Source organism: Heptranchias perlo, chromosome 22, assembly GCF_035084215.1.
Source record: "Heptranchias perlo isolate sHepPer1 chromosome 22, sHepPer1.hap1, whole genome shotgun sequence".
Lineage (NCBI taxonomy): Eukaryota > Metazoa > Chordata > Chondrichthyes > Hexanchiformes > Hexanchidae > Heptranchias > Heptranchias perlo.
The window spans coordinates 50245360-50265367 of record NC_090346.1 but is presented as its reverse complement, the minus strand read 5'-3'; the positions used below and the strand labels follow the sequence as shown (position 1 = coordinate 50265367).

Genomic DNA, 20008 nt, shown 5'->3' with positions numbered 1-20008 from the left:
TTGTTTAGTCCAGTCAACCTACCCGAGGGCGTGGATTGTCCAGCCGGCCTGTCCAGAGTTTGGGGACATCTCAATAAACATTTTTTGTTAAATACTCTGTTGTAAAGTTCTGATGAACAGGTGACTTTTGCTTAGAAAAACTGTGGTGATGCGGGTCCTCCAGGCCTGGCGGGGGGCGGGGTGGGGCAGGGCCCGAGTACGGCGGAGCCTCTTGCCTCCCTCTGCGGCTCGTTGTTTTATAACTGCCGCCTGAAGCGCGAGCTGAGCGCGCGGGTGCGGTTTAAATAATGAAAGTAAAGGCGGCGATTGGGGCTCTGTGTAAAGTGCTGACCGGGGCCGGGACTGGGACTGGGGCCGGGACTGGGACTGGGGCCGCCGCCGCCAGGACTCCGCTCACCCCGGAGATATTCCGCCAGGCCAAGTTCGACCGAAAGGAAGTGGTGAGACACTGCGCAAGCGCGGAGAGGGGTGGCACCGGGCTCATTGATTGACAGCGACGGTGACCAATTAGAGCTCTACTCTGGTTTCGCGGTACTGTCAATCAAACGGGAAAGCCAATCAGTTGGGAGAGGGCGGGGCTTGTTCTCAAGGGAGACCCTTTACCCTGCATTAAGGGGATGGTGGATGGGAGTTATACCGCACCCTCACTGTGTGTGTGAGTTATTAAAGGGGATTGCACAGCTGGGCTGTGTGTCCCCGTCATTATCACCTGCCCTCTGGGATCTCTGAGCAGCACCTCCCAGAGATGACATCAGTCCTCAGGAAAATGCTGGAATCCATTACTAAGGAAGTGGTAACAGGGCACTTAGAAAATCATAATATGATTAGGCAGAGTCAGCATGGTTTTATGAAAGGGAAATTGTGTTTGACAAATTTATTAGAGTTTTTTGAGGGTGTAACTAGCAGGGTAGATAAAGGAGAACCAGTGGATGTTGTATATTTGGATTTTCAAAAGGCATTTGATAAGATGCCACATAAAAGGTTGATGATGTGGAGATGCCGGTGATGGACTGGGGTTGACAATTGTAAACAATTTTACAACACCAAGTTATAGTCCAGCAATTTTATTTTAAATTCACAAGCTTTCGGAGGCTACCTCCTTCCTCAGGTGAACGAAATGAAATCCTCGAAATGAAATCGCATTTATAATTCACAGAACAATGCTTGGTGATTACAGACAGTTTTTTCAACTGCCCGTTGCCAAGGCAATCAGTGTGCAGACAGACAGGTGTTACCTGCCAGGTCTCAGAATATACAAATCACCAAAAAAAAAACAACAAACAAAAAAAAAAGAGATAGAGAGGTAGAAACATAGAAAAGACAGCAACTGACCCGTTATATTAAAAACAGATAACATTTGTTCGCTGGTGGGGTAACGTGTAGCGTGACATGAACCCAAGATCCCGGTTGAGGCCGTCCTCATGGGTGCGGAACTTGGCTATCAATTTCTGCTCGACGATTTTGCGTTGTCGTGTGTCTCGAAGGCCGCCTTGGAGTACGCTTACCCGAAGGTCGGTGGATGAATGTCCATGACTGCTGAAGTGTTCCCCGACTGGGAGGGAACCCTCCTGTCTGGCGATTGTTGCGCGGTGTCCGTTCATCCGTTGTCGCAGCGTCTGCATGGTCTCGCCAATGTACCATGCTCTGGGGCATCCTTTCCTGCAACGTATGAGGTAGACAACGTTGGCCGAGTCACAGGTTGTTACACATGAAAGGTTGTTACACAAGATAAGAACTCATGGGGTTGGGGGTAATATATTAGCATGGATAGAGGATTGGTTAAAGGACAGAAAACAGATAGTAGGGAAAAACAGGTCATTTTCAGGTTGGCAGGCTGTAACTAGTGGGGTGCCACAAGGATCGGTGCTTGGGCCTCAGCTATTTACATTCTATATTAATGACTTAGATGAAGGGACTGAGTGTAATGTATCCAAGTTTGCTGATGATACAAAGCTAGGTGGGAAAGTAAGCTGTGAGGAGGATGCAAAGAGTCTGCAAAGGGATATAGACAGGTTAAGTGAGTGGGTAAAAAGGTGGCAGATGGAGTATAATGTGGGGAAATGTGGTTATTCACTTTGGTAAGAAGAATAGAAAAACAGAATATTTTTTTAAATGGTGAGAAACTATTAAATGTTGGTGTTCAGAGAGACTTGGGTGTCCTGATACAAGAAACACAGAAAGTTAGCTTGCAGGTACAGTGAGCAATTAGGAAGGCAAATGGTATGTTGGCCTTTATTTCAAGGGATTTGGAGCACAAGAGTAAGGAAGTCTTACTACAATTGTACAGGGCTTTGGTGAGACCTCACCTGGAGTACTGCATACAGTTTTGGCCTCCTTATCTAAGGAAGGATATACTTGCCTTAGAGGCAGTGCAACAAAGGTTCACTAGATTGATTCCTGGAATGAGAGGGTTGACCTATGAAGAGAGGTTGAGTAGAATGGGCCTATACTCTCTGGAGTTTAGAAGAGTGATCTCATTGAAACATATAAGATTCTGAGGGGGCTTGACAGGGTAGATGCTGGGAGGTTGTTCACTGGCTGGAAAGTCTAGAACTAGGGGGCATAATCGCAGGATAAGGGGTCGGCCATTTAGGACTGAAATGAGGAGGAATTTCTTCACTCAGAGGGTTGTGAATCTTTAGAATTCTCTACTCCAGAGGGCTGTGGATGCTGAGTCGTTGAGTATATTCAAGGCTGAGATGGATAGATTTTTGGACTCTAGGGGAATCGAGATATGGGGATCGGGCGGGAAAGTGGAGTTGAGGTCAAAGATCAGCCATGATCTTATTGAATTGTGGAGCAGGCTCGAGGGGCCGTATGGCCTACTCTTGCTCCTATTTCTTATGTCACGCTGCGGGGCAGGGCGGGGGTGACGCTGCGGGGCAGGGCCCTCTGGTTTCGTTTTTAACTTCTGTTTTTCGCAGGCACCTGTGTTCTGGAAGTTGTTGTACTTTCTCCTGAAGTCGGTCGATGAGGACAGGCCCTGTGGGGTCACGGATTTGGGTAAGAAACAGACCTTCTGGTACACAGTTTTAATTAACATTTTGCTGCATCATAGGAAGCCTGTGCTTCATCCTTGTGTCTCTACATTACTCAGTGCACTTCTCTGCTCCTAGTCTTGCAGTAATGACAGTGCTGGTGAGTGATCCTGCAGTGTCTTTTCTGAAAAGTTGTCTATTTCACTTTCCAAACCTGAATGTATTAAACAAAGACTTGCATTTATATAGCGCCTTTCACGACCTCAGGACGTCCCAAAGCGCTTTACAGCCAATGAAGTATTTTTGAAGTGTAGTCACTGTTGTAATGTAGGAAATAAACAAAGACGGCCACATAAGAGTTCGTACACTTTCCACTCTCACATCTGGCCTGAAGGAGGCAGATGTGCTTATTTTCCTTGACGTCCTTGCTGCTTGTCACAGCTTCCTGCAATCACCTGACTGCAAACTCCTGTCGCTAAAAATATCTCTCAGCTCATCTCACTCAGTCCACCTGTTGAGTGCTGCTGTCCTAACCCTGATCACAGATACTGAGAGAACCTGCTGGGGTAGAAATTGGTCCTCGTTGCGCCCATTTTCCGGGCAGAAAACGGGGGCAACATCCTGCACGCGATCTGCGCCTGCGTTACGGGCACCCCCAAATTGGTAAAGGTGGCTTTGCAGACATCACGGACGGCCGCCCAAAACAGGCATTTGGCCCTTTACATTCATAAATGAGGAGTCTAATGCCCGTTTTAGGCCTCCTCGCTGAACGTTGCCATCAGCGGAGCAGCTGCTCATTCCAGCGCCTTCAGCAGAAGTGGGAGGCAAGTTGACATAAAAAAGGCACCTGGGCTTCCTTTATAATCATTGGGGGCCTTGTAAGGGGGGGCAGCGAAGATTCACCAGAATGATACTAGGGCTAAAAGGGTTAGATTATGAGGACAAGTTGCATAGATCAGGCTTGTATTCCCTTGAGATTAGATGGTTGAGGGTGATCTCATTGAGGAGTTTAAAATGATAAAAGGATTCGATAGAAACTATTTCCTCTGGTGGGGAGAATCCAGAACAAGGGGATGCAATCTTAAAATTAAAGCTAGGCTGTCAGGAGTGAAACCAGGAAGCACTTCTTCACACAAAGGGTAGTAGAAATCAGGAACACTCTTTCTTCCCCCCCCCCCCCACCCCCCAAAAAAGCTGTGGATGCTGGGGGTCAATTGGAGCTTTCAATACTGAGATCAATAGATTTGTGTTGGGTAAGGGTATCGAGGGATATGGAGCAATGGTGGGTAAATGAAGTTGAGGTGCAGATCAGCCCTGATCTGATTGAATGGCGGAACAGGCACGAGGGGCTGAATGGCCTCCTCCTGTTCCTATGGTCCTACAAATTCAGAAAAAGGTTCCAGTGGTAGATTTGCAGATTAGTAGGGGATATGAAGTCCTGATTGGTTAAATGATGCCAGTATTGAATTGGAGGAGGCATGCACTGTGAAGAGAATGGTATTTGATGGTTTGCCTTATCTTTGTCTCCCTGTCTGGTACAGCTGAGCAGATTGAATATGTGAAGACTGCAGTTTGGTGCTATGGTTACGGGTTCTCTGATTTCTACCAACTGCCTGCTGACGGCACTCGAGGGAGCAGGGATCTCCTCCTGGCCTTCTCCTGGCTTCTACAGAGAATCCACCTGTTGGAGCAGCTGCTGAACCTGCACAGGCTCCGTGTGGAGGATGAGACGTGGCTCTGCACGGTAAGGACACCCTGCAGCAGACTCCTTACTGGCAGTGTTTACAGACACAGCCAACCGTTCTAGTAGGTGGCGAGTCACATATCTTTACTCTTTGTGGATATTAAAGGCTGGGACATGCCCAGTAATCACAGCAGATTATCTGTAACAACATGTGGCCGCTGCCAATCTTTCACCCATCAAAGGCACAAATGCATTCATTGTCTGTGCCGCCAACAGGCATCAGTACCCACACAAACGATTAACAACTCCTGGAAACCTATCATTTCGAGTCTCGCTCTCTCCTCGGCTGCTCGCTGATGTATGTTACAGGGAGGGGTCAAGTGCTTAATTCTCTAATTAGAGCTGGTAGCAGCCAATGTTCAATCTCTTGCCCTAGTGTGTACAGCAATCAGTTTGCTCTCTGTCTGTGTCTCTTGCTTACGCTCTCTCTCATTAGCTTGCTTATGCTCTTTGCATAGTTTTAATTCTCTCTCCCTTTCACCATCTCTCTCTTTATCTCTCCGTCTCCTTATCTCTATCCCGCTCCCTCTGCCTCGCCCCCGCTCCCGCCCTCCCTTTCAGCTCCAACGTGTTAATATTTGCAGGCGGTCCCCGGGAGTGTGTTAATATTTGCAGGCGGTCCCCGGGAGTGTGTTAATATTTGCAGGCGGTCCCCGGGAGTGTGTTAATATTTGCAGGCGGTCCCCGGGAGTGTGTTAATATTTGCAGGCGGTCCCCGGGAGTGTGTTAATATTTGCAGGCGGTCCCCGGGAGTGTGTTAATATTTGCAGGGGTTGTCTTTTTAAAAATGTTAATTTTGCAATGAAAATACTCTTCCAAGCTTCAGAAAGATGGGTTGCTGTTTTGTAATGAATGTAATCATTTTTAAATGGGCATTTGTAAGTTACCCTTCAACATGAACAAGCACAGGTCAAACAGAGTGTGTGGTGACCTGACCAGCGACTACAGCCTGGGCTGGTGTTTGCTGAAGTGCGGAGGTGACAGCTCACAGACCCAGTGTATTGAAATTATCTTATCTTTCAGGTTCTCAAAGCAATCGCGCAATAAGAACTTGTGGGTTTTTTTATTTGTGAGATAAAATAGCTTAATTTAGCTTTGTAATAGAACGCTAGGATTGTTCAGGGTTCCCGTTAACCAGCAGTAATTGTGATGGTGACCCTTTCAGTGCAGGCAGGCAGCTCCTGTCAGCCCCACGGACAGATCGGAGAGTTGGGCTCGCAGACACCCAGTGGGAACGGACGTCCGATACCTGCAGTGGTTACAGGGGAAGCTGCGATTCCGCTGGCGGAGTCTTCACAGTGCTCAGCAGGAGAGGTGTGCTGCCCTCTACAAGGTACGCAACACTCTGACCCGCCACTGGCATTTACACAGAATCATTCTCATCACCATCACAAGGGTCAGGGCCCATGGGCAGGAGCCGTGGTCCATCAGATAATGTGCAGGCTGGAGTATGTTACAAGGCAGCGACACATTGAGGGTTCGGTTAACGCTGTGAACTGTGAGCAAAGCTAAAGCAGCTTATTGGTATCACCTCAGCTCAGTCGTGTGTTGTATCCTGAGAACAGTCCGTGCTGTGTTTATAATATAATATGTACAGTGTGAAGGTACCAGTCGTGGTGGGCAGGCTCCCACAGTTGAACCTGTGATCTGGATTAAATTGATAGATAATTTACTGCCTGTTAGAAGGGGTAGCAGATCCTGGGTGTATCACAAAATCATAGACTATTCTAGCATGGAAACGGGCTATTCGGCCAATCAGTTCTATGCCAGTGTTTGGTTCCATCTAGGGGCCACCAGGTCGATTCCCGCACTCCTGCTCGTTCCCCGTACCCTTTAATAACCCACCCAGTCTAATCCCACTCTCCTGCTCGTTCCACGTACCCTTTAATAACCCACCCAGTCTAATCCCACTCTCCTGCTCACTCCCCGTACCCTTTAATAACCCACCCAGTCTAATCCCACTCTCCTGCTCGTTCCACGTACCCTTTAATAACCCACCCAGTCTAATCCCACTCTCCTGCTCACTCCCCGTACCCTTTAATAACCCACCCAGTCTAATCCCACTCTCCTGCCATATAAATGCGACTTGTTGTTGAAAGCAGGAGAATGGGGTTGTGTAAAATCAGGCCTTGAGAAAGGCTTTAATTCAGCGCAGGCAGTAAGGGAGAAATGGCCCCCTCCTGGGTTAAAGTTTCTGTTTCTGTTTACAGCACAATGCCAGGTACAGGGACAGTGAAATGAGTGTCTCATACTAATCTGTGATGTTGGATTTCAGATCCATTTGTACACCAGAGGATGCAGCAGTGACTGGAGATTTGATCATTTGTCTGCGACTGAAACACATCTGATCCAAGACCCCAGACAGTGCGCTGAGGTGAGCTGGCTGTGACCCAGACTGCAGAGTAGCTGCACATAACTGACTGTTTCTGCAGGGGTGTCACAGTGTAATCCTGTGACTTTCTTTTTACCGAGTTATTTACTGCCATTTTTAATTCCCTTCACTTCATCCCGTGAGCTTGGGGCCTCTGCAGCCCGTCGCGCGGGCACACAGCCCGTCACCTGCCGAGGACCAGTGCTCTCTGTACCTGGCAGTCAGTAACTGACCAGCTCGGACTCTCCCTTACGTCACCCATCACAGCTCACGTCAGGAAGTGGGACTTGAACCTGTGCCCGTTCCCACTCTGTGCGCTGAGTGTTAGCTACATTTTACTCCACATTGAGAAGGCTGCTCTTCAGGCAATGCACTGCCACTGTGCCAACTCCTGAGGGTGTTGACTCTCGCTGGTGTAGAGTTCAATGGGCATCATCTGGTAACTCACCCACACCGTTCTTCATGTGTTAGCCAAGATGGTACTGGGAGGATATTTGACTGTGGGAGCATCACAGCTGAGGCTGATCCTGTCCTCACCCAAAGTGTGCACACGCACTTTAAAAGGGATTTCTGGATAGTGATGAGAAGAAGGAATCCAGGGCAGTTTTCCACTCTCTAAGCCAGGGATCTGAGGCCAGTTCGAATGGCCCAGTTGCCTCCCTGGCTAAAATCAATGAACAGAACAGTCTGGGGGTCAAACCTCCGACTATCCTGTTCTTTGTGGCTCAGAACTGACTGCTTTAACCACCTGAGCCATTGAGGAGCGCTGGCCAGACTGCATTAATGGTGCAATATTAACCCAGGATCTAAAGATCCAGCTGGTACACAAGAGTTTACAGCAACAGGCTGACAATTTCTCCTGATTTGCAGTTTTTTAGATGTATCTGTGACCAAATTCCCAAGTTTTCCCCTCACGCTATGACCTCCTGCTAACTGTGCCTGACTGGGAGATCACTGAGTTTCAGTTCACTGCTGGCATTTAACTTGTTATGCGTTTCACTGCCTGTTATCCACGCCCCCTACAGATGTAGTCGCTACCTCAAGCTATCAGCGCCAGGCTCTGCCTCTTTCTGTTCGTCCACTAACATCACTTTCATTGCTGTAGTTTGTGCAGCTTCTGGAGCGTGAGAACGTGCGATTGGAGGCATATGTGGAGTGGATGCAGCTGGAGCCCTTATACTGGCAGTGGATGGTAAGAAAGCTGCACTGTACTGAGGAGTGTGGGTATCCCTAAATCCTGCAACAGTGCAGACACTGCGTAACTCTGCTTGTTGTCGCACTTAAAATTGAAATGGGTTTGTGCAGGTTTGCCCAATGTATTGGCTGATTTTCCTAAATTAATTTGAATGGCCAGAAAACCATGGGGAGAGCACTGTGGATTTCCTGATGGGCACTCCCAGTGGGTGAGGCTCCCCACCGAGAGCATGATATCGCAAAATCCACCCTGAACACATCGTAAGTAAATTGTCAGGTTGTACCGGTAGAGAACGGACAAGACTGCACCCGCTGTTTTAAAGATCAAAATGCAGAGCAGCCATGCTTCAGCTGCCGTGTTCCCGGGGGCTGGGTAGGACCCGTGTAATGTAGGACCACCCCCAGTCTCGTTAACGCCTGGAACCCACATTGAGGCCGAGGACCACTGTAAGTATGTTAATGATTTATCCAAATGAACGGGATTCCCTAAACTCCATCAGGCCAACAGGAGTCTGGCACAGAGGAACCCGATTGCCCCCTTCTCTGCACTGTTCCAGGATTTCTCCTGCTGGAGAGCGAGAGATTTTTATGTGAGCAAAACTGTCCCAGCCTTCACAGTGATAGTAAAAGTCTTCTATTAATACTTTAGGTTTTAACGGAGCATTTTCAGGGGCTATGGGATTGCCTGCCTCCTTAGCTTGCCCTTGTGGGTTAGAGGAATAGATGAGAGCAGGTGTACAGGATGAGATTAATAACAAATGTCTGTTCCTTCTCAGGAAAGTGTACTAGCTGCCAAGCTGCAGGATACCCAGGACCTGCTGAATGCAAACAGGGGAACAGTCACTGACTGCTCACCGGACCAGACAGGCGGCCACAGTGACTCTGATGTCTTCAGAGAAATGGACAAACTCTCCAGTGAGCTTGTGAAGCTGCAAGACTGGATGTCTGACAGGAGAACGGCAGTGGGTGAAACGGTAACTCTTTGTTTCTGTTGTATCTTGGAGTGAAACACGACACCCGATTGTTTGGAGGGCCACCTCCAGTCAGGTGTATTGTCCCCACAGCCTGATTAATTCAGAGCAGCAGAAATGGCAGACAGCTAAAAAACTGAAAAATAAATTCACACCATGAGGAACACAAAGAACATTTATTATATTTGCCCTCGGATGTGGGCGTCGATGGCAAGGCCGGCATTTATTGCCCATCCCTAATTGCCCTTGAGAAGGTGGTGGTGAGCCGCCTTCTTGAACTGCTGCAGTCCGTGTGGTGAAGGTTCTCCCACAGTGCTGTCAGGAAGGGAGTTCCAGGATTTTGACCCAGCGACGATGAAGGAACGGTGATATATTTCCAAATCGGGATGGTGTGTGACTTGGAGGGGAACGTGCAGGTGGTGCTGTTCCCATGTGCCTGCTGCTCTTGTCCTTCTAGGTGGTACAGGTTGTGGGTTTGAGAGGCGCTGTCGAAGAAGCCTTGGTGAGTTGCTGCAATGCATCCTGTGGATGGTACACACTGCAGCCACAGTGCGCCGGTGGTGAAGGGAGTGAATGTTTAAGGTGGTGGATGGGGTGCCAATCAAGCGGGCTGCTTTGTCCTGGATGGTGTTAAGCTTCTTGAGTGTTGTTGGAGCTGCACTCATCCAGGCAAGTGGAGAGTATTCCATCACACTCCTGACTTGTGCCTTGTAGATGGTGGAAAGGCTTTGGGGAGTCAAGAGGTGAGTCACTCGCCGCAGAATACCCAGCCTCTGACCTGCTCTTGTGGCCACAGTATTTATATGGCTGGTCCAGTTAAGTTTCTGGTCAATGGTGACCCCCAGGATGTTGATGGTGGGGGATTTGGCAATGGTAATGCCGTTGAATGTCAAGGGGAGGTGGTTAGACTCTCTCTTGTTGGAGATGGTCATTGCCTGGCACTTGTCTGGCGCGAATGTTACTTGCCACTTATCAGCCCAAGCCTGGATGTTGTCCAGGTCTTGCTGCATGCGGGCTCGGACTGCTTCATTATCTGAGGGTCGCGGATGGAACTGAACACTGTGCAGTCATCAGCGAACATCCCTATTTCTGACCTTATGATGGAGGGAAGGTCATTGATGAAGCAGCTGAAGATGGTTGGGCCTAGGACACTGCCCTGAGGAACTCCTGCAGCAATGTGCTGGGGCTGAGATGATTGGCCTCCAACAACCACTACCATCTTCCTTTGTGCCAGGTATGACTCCAGCCACTGGAGAGTTTTCCCCCTGATTCCCATTGACTTCAATTTTACTAGGACTCCTTGGTGCCACACTCTGTCAAATGCTGCTTTGATAACAAGGGCAGTCACTGTCACTCTCACCTCACCTCTGGAATTCAGCTCTTTTGTCCATGTTTGGACCAAGGCTGTAATGAGGTCTGGAGCCGAGTGGTCCTGGCGGACCCCAAACTAAGCATCAGTGAGCAGGTTATTGGTGAGTAAGTGCCGCTTGATAGCACTGTCGACGACACCTTCCATCACTTTGCTGATGATTGAGAGTAGACTGATGGGGCGGTAATTGGCCGGATTGGATTTGTCCTGCTTTTTGTGGACAGGACATACCTGGGCAATTTTCCAAATTGTCAGGTAGATGCCAGTGTTATAGCTGTACTGGAACAGCTTGGCTAGAGGCGCAGCTAGTTCTGGAACACAAGTCTTCAGCACTACAGCCGGGATGTTGTCAGGGCCCATAGCCTTTGCTGTATCCAGTGCACTCAGCCGTTTCTTGATATCACGTGGAGTGAATCAAATTGGCTGAAGACTGGCTTCTGTGATGGTGGGGATATCGGGAGGAGGCCAAGATGGATCATCCACTCGGCACTTCTGGCTGAAGATGGTTGCAAATGCTTCAGCCTTGTCTTTTGCACTCACGTGCTGAACTCCGCCATCATTGAGGATGGGGATGTTTGCAGAGCCTCCTCCTCCCGTTAGTTGTTTAATTGTCCACCACCATTCACGACTGGATGTGGCAGGACTGCAGAGCTTTGATCTGATCCGTTGGTTGTGGAATCGCTTAGCTCTGTCTATAGCATGTTGTTTCTGCTGTTTAGCATGCATGTAGTCCTGAGTTGTAGCTTCACCAGGTTGGCACCTCATTTTTAGGTACGCCTGTTGCTGCTCCTGGCATGCTCTTCTACACTCCTCATTGAACCAGGGTTGATCCCCTGGCTTGTTGGTAATGGTCTAGTGAGGAATATGCCAGGTCATGAGGTTACAGATTGTGCTGGTATACAATTCTGCTCCTGCATCCGGTCACACTCCCATTTTGGGTAACCCTGCAACCCTACAGAAATATGTTGCTATTTTTGTATATCCTATAGAAGTTTACTCAAAGGAGGAGGCCATTCAGCCCATCATGTATGTGCTGGCTCTTTGCTGGAGCAATCCAGAATTAATCTCGCTGCCCTGCTTTCTCTCCATGCTCCTGTATCTTCCTCTGTTTCAAATATCTGTCTAATTTTCCCTTAAAAGATACAATGTTCTCTGCCTCAACCACTCCCTGTTGCAAAGCATTCCGTGCTCCTAACCTCTCTCCTCACTGTGACAATTTTAAGTTGTGACAAATTGATGACCCCTTATCACTGACTCCCAAACCATAGGAAATATTCTCTCTCTGTTGACTCCATCAAAACTCTTCATTCTTTTAAAAATATCTATTAAATCTCCTCTTAGCCTTCTCTGTTCCAGTGGAAACAGGCCCAATATCTCACATCTCTCCTCACTCTATAGTTTCCATCCCTGGTGTTATCCTGGTGAACCTACGTCCTACTTTCTTTGATGGGGCTACACACGTCAGAAGTTGCAATGTCCCACTCTTGGCCCAGGGCCGTTAAAAGTCCAAATCCAAAACGCTGCCTTCCGCTACATTAACAGGTCCCAACAGTGAGTGATATGATTAGGCCTGCAGTGCTTTCAGTTGTTGGTGTGGGGTGTGTCAGTATTGCCTCTGGATGGGACCCAGTCTCTGTCAAGGCGTAACGCTATTTACCTGTTAGTGCTCAAACAATGCGTTGACACCTCATTTGGCAGATAGTAGATGCATTGGTATTAATTTTCCAAAATTCCCTAGACTCTGGAAGGGTCCCATCAGATTGGAAAATAGTGAATGTAACTCCTCTATTCAAGAAAGGAGGGAGACAGAGAGCAGGAAACTACAGGCCAGTTAGCTTAACATCTGTTATAGGGAAAATGCTGGAATCTATTATTAAGGAGGTTATAGAAGGGCACTTAGAAAATCTCAGTGCAATCAGGCAGAGTCAACACAGCTTTGTGAAAGGGAAATCGTGTTTGACTAATTTATTAGAGTTCTTTGAGGAAGTAACAAGCAATGTGGATAAAGGGGATCCTGTGGATGTGATGTACTTGGACTTCCAGAAGGCTTTTCAAGGTGCCACATCAAACACTACTACACAAAATAAGCACTCATGGTGAGGGGGGTAACATATTAGCACGGATAAAAGATTGGTTAGCTAACAGGAAACAGAGAGTAGGCGTAAATGCGTCATTTTCAGGTTGGCAAGATGTAACGAGTGGAGTGCCACAGGGATCAGTGCCGGGGCCTCAACTATTTACAATCTTTATCAATGACTTGGATGAAGGGACCGAATGTATGGTTGCTAAATTTGCTGATTACACAAAAAGGTAGGTAGGAAAGTAAGTTGTGAAGAGGACATAAGGAGTCTGCAAAGGGATATCGATAGGTTAAGTGAGTGGGCAAAAATTTGGCAGATGGAATATAATGTGGGAAAATGTGAACTTGTCCACTTTGGCAGGAGGAATAGAAAGCAGTATATTATTTAAATGGAGAGAGATTGCAGAACTCTGAGGTACAGAGGGATCTGGGTGTCCTAGTGAATGAATCACAAAAAGTTAGTCTGCAGGTACAGCAAGTGATTAGGAAGGCAAATGGAATGTTGTCATTTATTGCAAGGGGAATGGAATCTAAAAGTAGAGATGTTTTGCTACAGTTGTACAGGGCAGTGGTGAGACCACATCTAGAATACTGTGTGCAGTTTTGGTCTCCTTATTTAAGAAAGCACATAATTGTTTTGGAGGCAGTTCAGAGAAGGTTCACTCGACTGATTCCTGGGATGAGGGGGTTATCTTATGAGGAAAGGTTGGGCAAGTTGGGCCTGTATACACGAGTTTAGAAGAATGAGAGGTGATCTTATTGAAACATATAAGATTCTGAGGGGACTAGAAGGGATAGATGCTGAGGGGATGTTTCCCCTTGTGGGAGAGACTAGAACTAGGGGCCACAGTTTAAAAATAAGGGGCCTCCCATTGAAGACGGAGATGAGGAGAAATTTTTCTCTGAGGTTCGTGAGTCTGTGGAACTCCCTTCCCCAGAGAGCGGTGGAGGCAGGGTCACTGAATATTTTTAAGGCTGAGTTAGATAGATTCCTGATTAACAAGGGAGTCAAAGGTTATAGTAGGTAGATGGGAAAGTAGGGTTGAGGTCGAAATCAGATCAGCCATGGTCTTATCAAATGGCAGAGCAGGCTCGAGGGGCTGAATGGCCTAATCCTGCTCTTAATTCATATGTTCATATGTAACTGGCCTGGGGTGGGGGGTACACTAGGTGGGGGCCCAGCCATTCTACACATTGACCCATTTGCATCACTGAACAATCACCAACACCTCTGTCCAAGGACCACGGGCAAGTCACTGGGGAAGGTGGATGATCATTCCTTTCCTTAGAGGAGAAGGTCTCTCCACATGTTGATCCTGATCTCCAGGATGTGACAGATCAGAGCAGATGGGATGAAGGTGGTTCCAAAGTCCAGGAAGGGCACATGATATAAGCAGGAGCCAAAATACAGTGACAAGAGTTTTCTGTTTGATCCCTGGGCTTGCTACAAAGTAGGTGTCACCCTTGGCTCATTCTCCCACCTGAGTCAGAAGGTTGTGGGTTCAAGCCCCACTCTAGGGCCGTCGGAGGGCCAGTGCTGAGGGAGCGCTGCGCCGTCGGAGGGCCAGTACTGAGGGAGCGCTGCGCCGTCGGAAGGGCTGTATTGTCGGAAGGGCCGTATTTCGGCTGAGATCGGGACTGCTAATCCAGTGGGATCTTTGCGTTCACGTCCATGTGACTGCCATGTTACGGTTTGCAATGTAAAATCTGACCTCTAACTGCCTGTTTTTCTGTAGATTAAAGACCAGGAGAGAGGTATGGGAGACCACACAGAACGATGTGAGGCAGTGTTACCGACACAGTGTGATGTGGAACGGAAGCTGGCAGTAGTGCAAGCCAGAATTAGCCAAGAGAGAAGACGACACGGCATTGTCAGACTGGCATTGAGAGCCAACCCCACTCCAAGTAGAATTAAACCACCTTCTGCACAACAACACGACCAGTCTGGGAGTCTCACGGCGTCAGAAGTGATCACACAGCTAAGAGCCGAAGAGGCTGTATTGCAGAAAGAACTCCAGGAGCTGCAGCAACTTTCCAAAGACGCTCTCGGAGAGTTTGTGGAAAGACTGGATGGAGTGATATGTATACCTCCCATGCAGCGATGAAGCTCTGGGTATTTATAGACTGGTTAGCCACACAATGACTAATAGGGCAGGCTTGAACTTGTAATCAGTTGTCTTACAGGCCATTTCTGTTTACTGCATTCACTCACACAGATTTATCATCTCCAGTGAGAGACAGGGTTTGTCAGGTAAGATGTGCCATCCAGGGAGCACCTGACCTTGATCATGCCATTGAGAAGGTGCTGAGAGGGAGGGAAAATCAGATGGCTCCTAAAAGGTTACACTCACACACCTCCCAGTTGCTGACAATACAGTAGCATTGAGAAAGGCCTGAGAGTAGATTATCAGCATGCTTTCTGTCCAGGGAATGTTGTAGAGACTGAGTAACCTACAAGAGGGGAAAGTTTGGCAGGGGCAAATTTCACTTTTTAAAAAAAAAAAGTCAGATCAAATGTTCCCGAACCACTCAGTCATGGTGTGACTTTAACCTCTCATTCATACAGGAAAGATGTAGAGATCTGCCTGTTATCTACTGGGTAAATGGTCCTGGGCTTTGCTTCTACCAACATGTGTTACTGATTCTCAGTACATCGGGTAGGTGTGTGCCTTGGGAGCCACGTATGAAGTTTGAACCCCTGGTTCCTGTTATTCCCGGATCACTCAGATTGCCGATACTAACAGATCTGGGTATTCTGATTTAGGATTTATCCACCAATAAGGCAACAGTGCAGAAAACAGCCCCTTCCCAACCACCACAATAAGAAATAAAAGTGCAAACAGGACTGAGTTGCCTGGGTTTGGGGAGACGGATTGTCGAGCTTGGGGGGCTGCAGGTCAGAGACCTACTGCCCTCCCTCTCCCCCTCCCCTGACCCCCGGCTTTTACTCTGAGTCAGTGATAACGGTCAGATCTAAAAATTTGTTCTTTGTGACTTTTTCTTTTGTTAATTCTGTACTTGTTGAAAATGTCACTGTAAATAGGGTGAGGATTCCAGACCAGGCAAAAAATTAAAACATATACTTGAGAAATAACAATGTGTGTTTCATATGTGTGATGTGCAGTCCGAATCATTTGTTGTAACGAGTACATTTTAAAACAATCCCTCTCTATTATAAAAGTTAACCTTCCCTCCAGTGTCTTTCTTCATTTGTCTGGGTGCCCAGATTAAGTCAGTTAAATGAGGCTCTTGTGAATGTGTTTATCACTAACCCTTTGAGCAGAAATCCATCCCATAACTTCTAGGATTTGAGTTGCTGTAAATCAGGCTGCCTGCACTCATCTCGATGAAGCTTGGCTTCCATGGTGCGGTCATGATGCAAAGACCCTCTGCACCAAAAGTAACACTTCAAAATCACAAAGTGGGGCATTATTAAAAATGATAATCCAATTACATTGGCCGGTTTGGCTGTTTGCGTTTCAAAATATGTAATCTGTATTGGCTCTGGTAAATCCTGAGAATCAACAGCAATTGGCTGCCTTACCGGCTGTCGATAGCTGCCTATTCTGTATCCTCGGTCACTCGTTTTTTCTGTATGAGGTACTGAGGAATGTGAAAGAGTCAGGAGCTAACTACTTGTGTGCAGTGGCATTCCTGCCTGAATACTCAGTCTGCTTAAAATTTTATTATTTCATCTTGTACTTGACCAATTTGTGAATACTCAGATGTTACCCGACCTGCTGAGTGTTTGGAGCATTTTCTGTTTTTTAGTTTGTGAATACTCACTGTCACTTTCAGCTTTGTGCCCTGAGCTTCCACATTCACACATTGTTTCTGACTGAATATGTTTAATTAATGCAGAAGGGAGGCATCAGAACCTTCACCCACAGCCAAGATTATTTAGAAAATAAATGATCCAAAAAATAAGTACCTGGACACGATTCAATTCCTAGTGCACAGTGCCTGCATTTGATTCTGAAAGTAGTAATTACAGGCTGCAGAAAGCAATAATGTACAAAAGGAGAAGAAGAGGAAGGGGAAAGTGAGGAGAAAACTAATGAGGCAGTGGGAAAGAGGAAAAATAGACGGGAGAAAATGAAAACAAGGTGAAGGATTATTCTGAGAAATGGACTGGAGCCGGTGGTGGGCGGTTGGGCAGTTTGAATGGACACAGAACCAGTTTGTGTGCGCGACAGGTGTTGAGGAAACTGTGTGTCGGTGTATTTCTCACCTGTGTCGCTTCCTCCCGGACATGGCCCAGGGCCTTTAGTTATTTCTAAATCTGAGTGATTGGTTTTTCTCGGAAGTGGGCCGCGAGCGGGGGGAAGCCTCTAGAGCCGGCAACGGGGACGGGTTTTAGGGGCGGACTCGGGCGGATATCCGGCGGTGGCTGCGCGAGGGCAGAGCGGGAGAGATGGTGAGAAAAGGGGGGAGAAGAGTGGGAGTGGGAGTGGGAGTGGGGGTGGGGTGGGGTGGGGAGGGGAGGGAGGGGGTTGGGGTGGGGAGGGGGGTGGGGGAGTGATGGGAGGGGGAGTGATGGGAGTGATGGGTGGGGGAGTGATGGGAGGGGGGTGGGGGAGTGATGGAGGGGGGGGGGGGAGTGATGGGGGGTGGGGGAGTGATGGGGGGGGAGGGGGTTGGGGGAGTGATGATGGGGGGGAGTGATGGGGGAGTGGGTGTCTGCCTCCATGAATCCTCTAATCTTGCTCCCCAGGATATTTACAGTAATAAACTTCACTCTTCACTGAGATGCCAAAACAATAAAGATGCTCCTTCTCACCAACTCTCAATATTTAATTGTGCCCTGAAGCAGTGGTCACTCAAACAGAACCTTGGCCCAGCACAGCGTCTCTGCTGGAGTCAGAATGACCGTCTGTAGCTGCTGACCATTGATCTGCCTGCCAAAGGGATGACAGATAATCGAGGCCCTGCCTCTCTCAGGCCCGACCCCTGTCTTTGGCCCAGGTTTAAAACTGTCAATCAGAACCATTACTCCGAGGACCCACCTGAATGCGATGGCTTGATTGAGTGACCTGAGCCTAGTATTGATCACCAACCAATCGCCACAAGGACTTCCTGAGCTGCACACTTACTCTAACTTCATTTCCTCCTCCTGAGCAGGAACAATAATAACAAAATGCCACACTCACCACTTCAACAAGCTAAACACGGATTTACTTTTCCGGGAAGCAGGCCAGCGCTCAGAGCCGTGGCTGGGAGCGGAGTATTTGTGTTGGGGAGAAGATCCGGCAACTTCAGCCTGTGGTTTTGCCCAACCGCTCTGTTATGCCTCGACTCTGTTAATTCACCACCTCCAGTTACCCGCCGTGTTACACAATCCAAAATACTCTCTCACACTCCAAGTCTGGAAGGACTCTCTCTCTCTCTCATTGAGCTGCTGTAGGTTTTTCCTGTTCATATTTCACACACCCACCATTAAACTTTACTGACATATTAGTGACAGCAGTGAGTTAACAGGCACAGCCCTGAGTGCAGAATTGGTGGAATTGTGCAGTCAGTCTGTTGTTTCCCTTCAGGTACCCAGGGTGACCACTGGTCTGAGAGAGTGTTGGAGGTTTTCTTGAAACCACGCTGGATGTTTTGATGGAGGAGGTGAGTGCATGTGGGAATCAGTGTGTTTTTCCTGGCACTATTGTATGTTTAAGATTTTAATCCATTTGATTTCCACTGCCCTTGTTCCAAGTCGGGATATAGACCCAGCTCCTCGAGGTGAAAGGCCGGTAACCAACTCTTGGGTACAATATCTTGTATATATTATACATACAGTAGATGCAGCTTGTGTGTTGTGATTTACACTCCTATACTTCCCAGTGATCTGACCATTCAAAGGTGACAATGCACAGGCTGTTATTTATTGTGTAGTTTGGTGTCTGTTGTGACATTGTACCTCTGAAGTTGCAAACTTTCTGCTCTGTACCGACCATCTCTGGTGGGGAACAGGCTGGTGCAGTGTTAGACCCCGGCACCTGGACTCACATCCAGCCCAAACTGAGGGGACGAAAGTCTCCTCTGGCTGTAAGGGTCCTTTGCGAAATAAGTTTGCACTGTCTCAGTCCAGTGTCCGTGGGCAAACTTGCCCTGATTGGCAGTCGCACTTGGCGGGAGCTCCAGCCTGCATCTCTGATTGGAGAGGGGGAGCGATAAGCTCTGTCCGTCTCTCTCTCTCTCTCTCTCTCTCTGTCCGTCTCTCTCTCTCTGTCCGTCTCTCTCTCTCTGTCCGTCTCTCTCTCTCTCTCTTTCTCTGTCCGTCTCTCTCTCTCTTTCTCTGTCCGTCTCTCTCTTTCTCTGTCCGTCTCTCTCTCTCTCTTTCTCTGTCCGTCTCTCTCTCTCTCTCTCTCTGTCCGTCTCTCTCTCTCTCTGTCCGTCTCTCTCTCTCTCTGTCCGTCTCTCTTGCCCCCCACCCCCCCCCCATTATGGGCCCAGCACAGCTCCTGTCCAGGTTGGTGTGAGTAACTGAGAGATGAACCGTCTCTTCTCGCAACTCCACTCGTTGCTTGGTTCTTTAATGCTTTCTGTCTGTTACAGGCCCCTAAAGGGACCATCCAGGAGGAGCTGGATTGGGGCGTCCGGCAGCTGCAATCTGGGCTGCTCCAGCTCAATCTGTCACAACAACAAGGTAAGCAGTCAGGTGAAGACCTGATCTCAAGCCCAGGGACAGTGGGTGGAGAGAGGGCCTGGTCCCCAGCCCGGGGACAGTGGGTGGGCCTGGTCCCCAGCCCGGGGACAGTGGGTGGAGAGAGGGCCTGGTCCCCAGCCCGGGGACAGTGGGTGGAGAGAGGGCCTGGTCCCCAGCCCGGGGACAGTGGGTGGGCCTGGTCCCCAGCCCGGGGACAGTGGGTGGAGAGAGGGCCTGGTCCCCAGCCCGGGGACAGTGGGTTGAGAGAGGGCCTGGTCCCCAGCCCGGGGACAGTGGGTGGGCCTGGTCCCCAGCCCGGGGACAGTGGGTGGAGAGAGGGCCTGGTCCCCAGCCCGGGGACAGTGGGTGGAGAGAGGGCCTGGTTAGCAACAGGTTCCATTCACAGGGTCTGACACTCCTTCCCCCTCCACAGCCCTCCCTCGACCCCACCTATCAGCCCTCTCCCATTAACCCTCGGCCTCTGGCACGGTTTTTGGAGACCTGGTGGCAAAGTGCTGGATCCCTTGATGTCTCAGTGAGTGAACAGTACGATAAGAGACAGAGATCCGATCTTTCCAACAGCGCTGCTTTCTGTCACCCGCTGTAAGTGCTTCTGGACAATCATTTTATTGTTTGATTTTCTGTCTCGAGTACAGTGGAAGAA

The 20008-nt window shown here is 48.7% G+C and overlaps 1 protein-coding gene and 1 long non-coding RNA gene across 3 annotated transcripts; both read left to right on the top strand.

Annotated features, from left to right (window-relative positions):
- The first annotated feature begins 222 nt into the window (after nt 1-222).
- On the top strand, nt 223-15897 carry tedc1 (tubulin epsilon and delta complex 1). Of its 2 annotated transcripts, none has more exons than XM_068003620.1 (8): nt 223-440; nt 2925-3003; nt 4520-4722; nt 5888-6055; nt 6998-7096; nt 8199-8285; nt 9064-9261; nt 14444-15897. In XM_068003620.1, the coding sequence occupies exons 1-8, from the start codon at nt 288-290 to the stop codon at nt 14810-14812; spliced, it is 1356 nt and encodes a 451-aa protein (XP_067859721.1). In that variant the 5' UTR covers nt 223-287; the 3' UTR covers nt 14813-15897. The 2 variants fall into 2 exon arrangements, with proteins under 2 accessions (XP_067859721.1, XP_067859722.1); XM_068003621.1 differs by lacking the exon at nt 223-440 and adding an exon at nt 662-790.
- Nucleotides 15898-17062: 1165 nt separating this feature from the next.
- LOC137340959 (uncharacterized) lies at nt 17063-19338 on the top strand. Its single transcript, XR_010966923.1, has 3 exons — nt 17063-17124; nt 18245-18320; nt 19254-19338. It is a non-coding gene; the product is annotated as an uncharacterized lncRNA (long non-coding RNA).
- Nucleotides 19339-20008: the final 670 nt, after the last annotated feature.

What these genes read in the sequence shown, in the direction of transcription:
- tedc1 (XM_068003620.1), top strand. Translation starts at nt 288, where the DNA reads ATGAAAGTAAAGGCGGCGATTGGGGCTCTGTGTAAAGTGCTGACCGGG. An exon ending in AGTTCGACCGAAAGGAAGTG is followed by an intron (nt 441 to 2,924) that starts GTGAGACACTGC and finishes TGTTTTTCGCAG; the next exon opens with GCACCTGTGTTCTGGAAGTT. An exon ending in CCTTATACTGGCAGTGGATG is followed by an intron (nt 8,286 to 9,063) that starts GTAAGAAAGCTG and finishes GTTCCTTCTCAG; the next exon opens with GAAAGTGTACTAGCTGCCAA.